Consider the following 9,981-nt stretch of genomic DNA (forward strand, 5'->3'; position numbering starts at 1 on the left):
GTAACACAGTTACTGATTTAAGAAAAGGAGTACTTGTGGCACCTTAGAGACTAACAAATTTATTTGAGCATAAGCTTTCATGAGCTACAGCTCACTTGCTGTAGCTGACGAAAGCTTATGCTCAAATAAATTTGTTAGTCTCTAAGGTGCCACAAGTACTCCTTTTCTTTTTGCAAATACAGACTAACACGGCTGCTACTCTGAAACGAGTTACTGATTTGTTATCCTAGTCTTCCCCCCCCAACCCCATGGTTGTATAGTTCCCAGCTCTGTATGTCCAATTCACATCACGCACTATACAGTTATTTCTCCGTAACAACTTGGTATTAGAATCACTGTAATCAAATTGGCTGTCAGCAGTTATTAGCCATATTGCAGGTATTGACATGATCTTTGAACTTCTATTTTTCAAACAATTTTACTGTAGATATGCAATTATTCTCCCACTATACAGTATAATACATCTGCTAAAATTAGCACACTCAGAATTCTCAAGTTGACTGCCAAAAAAAAAAAAAAAAGTGTCACCTCAAATTCTCACTCCCTTCAGTTAAAACGGAAAATCTCCAAAAACTGAACATGAAAAAAAATGGATTTGAGATAAATATACATATCCAGCCATCCAGAAATGACTTTCAAACTGTCAAAAGGACATATACATTTTAAATCCTTTGACATATTTCCCTCCTTCAGGTCCAATCATGCTCCCTATGAAGTCAAATTTTTAAGGTTTATTTTTGGGCCTGGGATGGAGATTTAAAGAAAACATTGGGGCTTTAAAAAAATTAGCTTACATTAACAGTATAATTAAGAGTCTTGCAATGTATTTGAAATTTAGAAAAATATAAGAAAATAATAAAATTTTAATATTAAAAAGAAAAATGCTTTATTGGCTTAACATGCTCTTGGAGGTCAGACTGTTTATATACCAAATGCAACAAAGAAATGTTATAGCATTGTGAAATTCTTACTTTAGGTTTAGGGAACAAAACTTTTTGCTGATAGTATTTATGGAATCCATTGTGACTAACAGAATTTAAACCAAAATGTAATGTGGAAACTCTTTTGATCAAGGATTAAAGAAACAGGCTATGTCTTGCAGTATGCTTTCCATTTCTCTTATTGCTGCTTGTGTGCATTCATGAAAATTAATCAAGGCAAAATCTGCAGTCAAGCATATCTAGAAACAACTCATGCTTAATGTGGAAATTCTAAAGACTAAATTTTGCTATTGCATATTGTTATCAATGTCACAACCCCCAAGTTAAATGGAGAGTCAATGCTCCTCAGATACATCTTGTAAGTAGAAAAATATGTACACTGCACTGATGTACGAAACTTGTGCTTTTGAAGAAAAATATTGCTAACACTGATTTTACTGCAAGTGATTAAACACTCTCATTAACAGAGCATCCCACTTAGAGCTGCATTCTGCTTTCCCTTTAAGTCAACAGTAGTTTTGGATGTGTAAGGAATGCAGGATCAAGTCCCTATTTCATAATTTACTTCCTGATCCTGCAAACAGATCCATCAGAACGGACCTTATGTTTCTATGGATTCCCATTAAAATCAACAGGAACCTGTACGGGCATAAGCATCTACTCTTGTGGATCTATTTGCAAGATCATGCCTTAGTAATTTCCAGTAAATATTTCCATTTACAAGTTATACCTAATGTAGGTTCCAAAAAGTTGTTTTCATTTTTTGTTTGTTCTCTAGACACTGCAAAACTATAGCCTAGTTACCAGTGTGTTTTTCACACTACTGATCTGATATGGGCTATTGATGGTGTTTTCATGGTTTAGTTTTAATTTCTAGTCTCTCTTACATATAACCACCATCACCCTTTTTAAACATGGATGCAAGCTTCAGATGTAAAAATCAAATCTCTTCCAGCTATGACTTCATGCTTTGACAAAGTTGCACCCGATCAGCTTCTTTCCTTTTTCTTTGGGGGGGAGGGGAGAGGGTGGCGGGTGTTGCGGCGGGCAGGAGAAAGTTTGAAGGAAGTTCTGTTGGACCATGTTTAAGTTTTAAAACAGGAAAAATAGTCTGGGAACTTCAAGTGGTTTTTCCTGTGCTTTTATAATTCAAGTGTGTTTTTGCAAAAACAAGATTTTGAAGGTCAATAGATCCAAATAATATAGACAGGAAAGTTTCACCCATTTAAAAAGAAGTTGAAATCAAAGTAGTTCTTCCTTTTCCTAAGTAGAAGTTACTATTCAAAAACTAGTCATGGTTGTTTCAATTCAAGCTTTAAGTGTAGCAGGTGAACAGTGACTGAGCTTTCCAAAGTAATCTAGGGAATTTAGGTATTTTCCACTGAAATTAATGGAAAGCACATGTCTAAATCCACTACTCCACTTGGAAAAAAACTCAACCAAGTAGTACTTGAATCTCTACATTCTTTTTCCCAACTCATCTTTTACTCTGCAGACTGCTAATAGTGCTGCTAATCCACTTACATACCACCTTTCAGCCAAAGATCTCAAGACTGTCACAGGCAATGAGTAGGGCCTTATCAAATTCACAGTCCATTCTAGTCAATATCATGGCCACAGAATTTGAAAATTAGTCAATTTCACATTTTCAGATGTTTACATCTGAAATTTCAGGGTGTTGTAACCATGGAGGTCCCAACCCAAAAGGGAGTCATGGGGGAAGGTGGCAAAGCGTGTGTGTGTGTGTAAGTACGAGAAGGCATGATCCATGGGATTGCCATCCTCACTTCTCCGCTGCCTTCAGAGCTAGGTTCTGAAGGCTGCAGCCCTGGAGCTTCCTGCAGTCACAGGAGGTTTACTGGAGGTGGAGGTAAGTCTGACCTCCCCCATACTGCTGGGGGTGCCCCAGGGGCTCCTAGCTGCTAGTCCCAGCCGGGCTGGGGAGGGACAGGACTTGCTCTTCCCTGCCCAGCCCCGGAGCTTCCTGCAGCTGGGGTAGGTAGCCCGAGGTGGGTCTGATCTCCCTGCCCAGAGCAGCTGTGCAGGGGAAGATTAAGTCTCATCTATTCCCAGTCCAGGGGTGGACTAGCAGCAGGAGCCACGGCCCGGTAGGAGCCCCTAGCTGGGGTGCCCCCATCACTGCCCCTCCCCTGCAATAGCTAGATTTCATGGTCTGTGACATGTTTCATGGCCATGAATTTGGAAGGGCCCTAGCAATGAGAGTTTACGTGATTTGGCCAAGGTGGCTCAGCAACACTGTGACAGACTCATGAACAGAACAAGGCCTCCTCATTCTAGTTCTCTACTCTACACTCATGTAACAAAAATTATGTTAGCAAGATTAATTCAAAAATAAGTATGTGCACTGAAATAAATGGAGCTATTCTTGTTTACACCATCTGATTATCTGGCCCTAATAGGGAGGGCAAGAAAAACAATGCAATGTATAGCTAATGAGGAAATGCAGAAATTAAGCACTAGGTTTTCAAAGCTGCATGCATCCCAGTGCATGGTATTGTAAACCATAATTGCATGCTTGTGTTGGATGCCCACAAATCTCTGAAAACTTGGCCCTACATGCTCACCACTCAGGTATTAAGGAGCAACCCATAGCTTTTTTACCCTATGAAATGGATTATCTCACTTTTTTCCCCCCATTAACATTCTTTAAATATCGCTTGTGTGAATTACTGGATTTTAAAAATCTAGAGTATTACAATTCATCTCCCCCCGCCCCGCAATTTAATATCTAAGGTACCAAACCTGTAACACAAAATCTGTTCAAATCAGTGGGATACTTGTGTGCAGGGACTGCAGGATGAAGTCCCAAGTGTTACAGATTATCTTCCATCTACAATTAATCAGTTATTTTATTAAACTGAATGAATGGAATGTTCTAAACAATGTTGAGATCTCTCCATCATATAGTTACAGACAACTGTTCACTGTCTAGTCACAGCTGCATTCCACCACTCAAGTTTTATCAAGAATTACACATTGGCTTTGGGTTAGAAATCATAAACCCAGAGCCCCTGATGCAAGTAATACATGACAAAAACTGAAAGATGTGCACAATGGGACATAAGATAAACAAAATTCATCCACTTTATAATATGCTGTTTCCTTCCTAGCTAGCAATTGAGAACCCATGCTTTAAAATGCATTATTATACTGGATAAAATTAAATGGGTTAAGTGCAGTGGTTTTAATTTTATACTTGAACAACTAATGTTACACAGTATGGCAGTAGTACAGTTTACTGTAGATATACAAAAATGTTTTGTATACCTGCACATCCTATTACCATTTTCTTCCTCTATTTCTTAATACTAAGGACACATATAGCACTTTACATGTTGTAAACATTGTACGAATACTAACTAATCCTCACAATATTCTCGTTAAGTAGGCAACTATTCTCCCCATTTTACAAAGTGTGGAAATGGATGCAGAAAAGTTAAGTATCTTGTCTATGGCTGCACAAGGATTCTGTTGTGGAACTGAAGTTTAAAACTCAGAAGTTTGAGACTTCCGAACTTGCATGCACTCCTCTCAGCCACGGTGTCTTTTGAGTAGGATATTATTAGTCCCTTGCTCTGTTCACTGATTAGATGCGTCTCAGCAAGTATTACCCAGTCAGAAAGCAGATGTAGTTATTAAAATGAGATGCTACTTACTTTCCATTGTTTACAAGCCCTAACGAAACCTGATGTGGATTCAAACTTCTTTTTAGGTACAGAAATGTGGATCCACTTGAATTTCTTTCTGCTGGCACATTCTTCTTTCCTTCCAAATGGCATGACAGGTTCCCAATGTCACACCTAATTTGTTTCCTAATATAAAAGGAATGAACATGTATATTCTTGTTCACCTAAAACTTTTCTATTGTCCACACAGATGGAAGTCTTCCTTCTAAAAACACAAAATATTAAGAGATAAGCACAAATGTGTGCTTCTTTCAACCTAAACCTTAGAGTTCCTCAGATTGCCACAATGCTTTTAAAAGAAATACCATTATACACTATGCAGTTAAACCATCTTGATCAATATTCACCTTATCTTTCCACAATGTTAAGGTCTGTGAGCGGTAAGGCTTACTCTGGATGTTTTTGGTAACAACTTTTCTCAAGACTTTCTTGAAACTATGTTCAGAGCATTGTTTTGCTCAGGAACGACAATGACCATTTGTATGAGACACAACAAAAGCTTATACTTTAATGCAATAGTCTTTATACAAATACACCAAAGTATAATAAAAAGCATTCAATTTTACAAAACAAATAGAGTACCGTGACAATCCGTGACACCCCTCCAAAAAAATTGGGAATATGGTGGCTACAAGATCTCCTGGTTTTCTTTAACCACAATGAAAGGCTTACTGCCCCAACCTTTTGGTAATGGTTCCCCACACAGTATGTTAATACCACAATCATAAAACACAACATAAAAATGCCTTTTCACCCCAGAAAGCTGAGCACACTGCCTCTACAGCATTCTCACACTCTGTTGGCCTAAAAAACCCCAGAATCAAGCTTGAAGCCTGAACTCTGATCTGCTGCTTCTAAACTGCCAGTGACCTTACTTATAAAAATTGAGCTTTCCAAGCTGCCCTAATGTCCCTTCACAAGACAGGTAGAGACCACATATTGAAGTGAACAGCTTGCTCAGCATCAGTGTAGCAAGTAACTCTGCCACAGACAATACTGTAGATTAATCCACAAAACAGTAATTTAGGGAGGAAATTTTTGGAGGTTTATCCATAAAAGCAGTTTGAGAAGACGACATTCTCCTCCTTGACTGTGGGGCATGCAGGAGTGGCTGTCAAAAAGAAACTGTCTAAAAGAAAAGGATATCTGTGAATTGAATTTCTGTAATTCAGATCACTAATCCAAACAGGTGAGCTTCATGCTCCGTCTTTTAAACTGTGATCTATCAATGGGAATAAAGGCCTTAATGGCTAGACGTGCACTGCATTGCACTCTCTCCAGCAGCAACATAGGATCACAAAAAGGGCTCATAAACCACCACCTTCCCTGTGCTAAACAGACATCAAGATAGTCTCTGGACTAGAGGATCCAGATCACAGACAGCCCAGTTTACAAATAAGATAAATAGAAATTGAAACATCAGAGCCATCACTTTGGACCAACAGTCACTATCTAGCATTACCCTAGAACTCTTACAAAGAAAGGGCAATCCAGGGGTTAGGCACTAGCCTGGAACTGAAGAGACCCAGGTCTCTACTCCACTACAAACTTCTTGTGTGACCTTGGGCAAGTCATTACGACCTAAATGCCTCTAAAAATATGAACATTACTCACTCAGCAATGCAAGGCCTATGTGACTTAGGAGCCTAAGTCTCACTGAAGTTAATGGTACTTAGGTCTTGCAATGTTGAGCAGAGCAATGCTGAAATACTTTTTAAAAATCTGGTTTCAGAGTAGCAGCCGTGTTAGTCTGTATTCGCAAAAAGAAAAGGAGCACTTGTGGCACCTTAGAGACAAACAAATTTGTCTCTAAGGTGCCACAAGTAGTCCTTTTCTTTTTAAAAATCTGTGCCTGAGTCTTTCTGGCCCCACTGTCTTATCTGTAAAATGGGGGAAACAACATTTCCGCTCAGAGGAAGTGTTCTGAAAATATCTACATTGAGGATTGAGAGTCACTGAGGTGCCTCGACAATGGGGAATTTTTTTTCCCCTAGCAATATATCTTATCTAACCAATAACTGAGGCAGGAATATAAACTGGGTATGAGGATAAGGGAAAGCATAGTTTTCCTCATCAAATCCTACCCTCATCATGGAAGTTGGAGGCTCCTATAATTTACAATGAATGTGATCCTGCCCCTATTCTCCACTGCAATGGTTTTCAAACTTTTTAAACTGTGTACCCTGCTTTCCAAATAATGCAGTCTACTGTGTACCCCCATTGGAGATAGGGTCACCATATACCTATGAAAGGGGGGGGGGAAGAGAAGAGAGATACGGTCTGTAAGGGATAACATCATGCGTGTCTGCCAATACAGGATTTTTCTCACATGCCTCAATAAAATCTTACGTACCACTAAAGGGTATGCGTATCCCAGTTTGAAAACCACTGCTCTCCTGGATCATTTAATTCACCAGACTAGTAATAATATAAAGCTTTCTTGGATCATACAGCCCTCTATCAGCCATAGCAAGGGACAATCTACACAGATGTGTATAGTTTATTAATGCACCATACAAATCACATCCCTCAAAGGGCTTACAGTTAAAGCTACTTTAGCTATGCTCCTGCACAGTAGTAATATGCTTAATGACCACATATAACTTACTTCCTGCTATCTGGCGTTATGAGGAGATAAAAATAGAGGGGAAGATAAAGCAGCACAACCAACAATCAAATTGTAGAAGGGGAGAATTTACAGAAGTTTCTATCTATAGAAGTATGGAGAAGGAAGAGTCCCTTCCAGACAATTTAAGCCGTGTCAAAACCTACATTGTCTAGTGAAGAAATTCAGGATGTCCACCTCTACACTGGACATTTCAGATGTATATTTCCAATTCATTCGGAATGTAATTAGGGGCTAGATGGAATGAACTTTATGGGAACCTTTTATCTTATACCTCCTTTGAGACAACACCCATTTTGCTATATCCTCCTTTCTATTGCAAACTGCAAGTGAGCTAAAACAAGAGACTGAAGTTCCCTGGTGTAGAGTTTGCAGGGAGACAAGACCATCAATAGTAGGACATGGGAAGGGGGGTTGGAACACCAAACGAGCAAACCCAAAAAAGCCAACAAAACAAAACCACACCTATATTGCCTGAAAAAAAAAAAAAAAAAAGAGAAAAAAGAAAAAATCTTACTAAATCAATTCAGAAAGAAAGCTCATATTCAGGAAGACCAAACTCTGCTCTTCCCTCAAATCCTATCTGGACTAGGAAAATTCCCCACCAGGGCTGTGACCAATTTGTTTGAACCAATGTGAGCACTGGTGGGAGCCCTAACACAGGCAGAGCTCTGGCAACTGCCAGCGTTTCCCACATGTTAGTTAAGCCTGGTGAAAAGGAGCCTACCTACTAGAGTCTTCTCTACACCAGGGCTCCCACTGGTGCTAGCACTGGGGTTCATGTTAATTGGTGACAGCAGAAATCCCTACCGTAGACAAAGTTTAAGAGTGGTTTTGCAAACCTACACACAGAACTCCCACTGCAAGCATGGCACTCTTGCAGACTTGGGCTGTATTTACTAAAAATAAGAATATGAAGGAAAATGTCATATACCAAAAAAAGATGTTTGCAGATGCTTTAAGGAAATTAAAAAGATATTAAAAAAAAGCAGATGTAGTCAGCTCTTTGTATTAGACTTTTAACAGATATTCAAAGGAAGAAATGTGCTTGATGTTGAAAGTGTTTATAGGAGTTCAATGTAACGGTGTAAAAAGATATCGAGTGAAAAAGGGTAGATGGAATAGTTCTGCCACAGAAAAATACACAAACGCAAGGGCTATGGAAATTGGTATACTGTTCACAAATTCATTCAATTAATATATTTGGATGGCAAATTTAACCTCTCAAATCTGATTTTAAAAATCAGTTTGAGAGTCCTCCTAGCCCCCAATTAATACAAAATGATACACATTTCTGTGAAATAGAGAAAAAAGGTACCATACGTGACTGCATAATTGTCTCCTTTCAGATCTCAATTACCAATCATCTCACTTAGTAGGCAGAAATTTTCTATACTAGTGTAAACTGGATGTAATCATAAGGATGATTTCAAGATGTCGGAAAACAATCTCAACATGAAAATGGAAACCAGGATTTGCAAGTTTTCCACTCCTCTACCTCTAAAAAAAGTAAGACAATAGAAAGCATTTTTCTTGAAGTCAAAGAACATACAGGTGAGGGCTACAAGGTCATTGAGATGTGCTAATGAAAGATAGTGTGTGTGCCCGCACAAAGCACCTTAACTTGAGGCCTGCATTCATCTCTAACTTCAAGTCACATTTAAAAGACAGCTTAAGTGTTCTCCCTTTTTAGATTTAAAAAAAAAAAGCCACATTCACAATGAATTGTGTGTGTGTGTGTGTGTGTGTGTGAAGGGGGGGGGTCCTCTCCTCTCCCCCACCTAACTTTGGCAAATAACAATTCGAGAGATCAATGCCCGGGCATGCAATCACAGAAAGCTCCAAATCTGGGGAGCAAGGGCAGGACACCTCCACTTGGACTGCCCCCGCCCCCCATCCCCGTTTGGGAAGTATGAATGTAACCTGGGCCCTCAGCAGTGTGCGAGCACTTGGGGGGGGGGGGGGCGCACACCCTGAGGCGGCAGATTGGGAAGGAGACGCGGTGGGGGGGGGGGGGGGGGGAGATCCGGGCTAGTGGGTCAAGACCCTGAGGGGCTGGAAGGACGCGGGGGAGGGAAGACCCTGGTGGGGGCTGGCAGATGAGGTGGTGACCCCCAAAAGGCCAGTGGGAGAGGGCGGGGGGGGGGGGTAGACTCTATATCAGTGACCGGCCCCGGCTCAGGGGTCCAGCCCGAGCTGTGGGCGCGGGGAGGCCGGCACTCGGGGTAGCGACGAGTTTTGTGCTCACCCTCAGCGCCTCGAAATCCGCCATTTTCTACCCGCTGCCGCCGCCGGGCGCCGCCGCAGCCGCCACCATCCTGCACCCTCTGTGCGCTCCCCACGTGACGGGGCGGGCTCCGCAGCCCATCCGGCCCCGCTGCGCACGGGGGCGGGGCGGGCGCTCGGCCACGGACCCTCAGGGGGTGGGGAGAAGGGGTGGTTCCGTGCCCTTGCCATCGCCGCCCCACAGCATCCCTATACCCCCTCCGACAGCACCCCCTCCCCACAGCACCCCCACCCGACAGCATCCCCCTGCCCCCTCACACCCACCCGACAGCATCCCCCGCCCCACAGCACCCCATGGCCCCTCACACCCCACCTACTGCATCCCCGCCCCACAGCACCCCATGCACCCCCACGCGACAGCATCCCCCTGCCCCGTCACACCCGCCCCACAGCACCCCATGCACCCCCACCCGACAGCATC

General features: G+C 41.8%; 1 protein-coding gene across 6 annotated transcripts in view; it reads right to left on the bottom strand.

Moving 5' to 3' along the window:
- The window catches only part of PIAS2 (protein inhibitor of activated STAT 2), a 55,319-nt gene extending 45,676 nt beyond the window's left edge, over positions 1 to 9,643 (bottom strand). For 3 of the 6 annotated variants that reach the window (XM_048850484.2, XM_048850482.2, XM_048850481.2), the window contains exons 1-2: positions 9,523 to 9,621; positions 4,619 to 4,774 (exon numbers count right to left, since the gene is read on the bottom strand). In XM_048850484.2, the coding sequence (XP_048706441.1) occupies positions 4,619 to 4,741 (123 nt within the window). In that variant the 5' untranslated portion in view covers positions 4,742 to 4,774; positions 9,523 to 9,621. Of the gene's footprint in view, positions 1 to 4,618; positions 4,775 to 9,522 lie in introns of all 6 variants that reach the window. The other 3 variants (XM_048850483.2, XM_048850479.2, XM_048850480.2) reach the window with 2 other exon arrangements.
- Between the last annotated feature and the right edge of the window lie 338 nt (positions 9,644 to 9,981).

Source organism: Caretta caretta, chromosome 5 (genome assembly GCF_965140235.1).
Source record: "Caretta caretta isolate rCarCar2 chromosome 5, rCarCar1.hap1, whole genome shotgun sequence".
NCBI classification, from domain to species: domain Eukaryota; kingdom Metazoa; phylum Chordata; order Testudines; family Cheloniidae; genus Caretta; species Caretta caretta.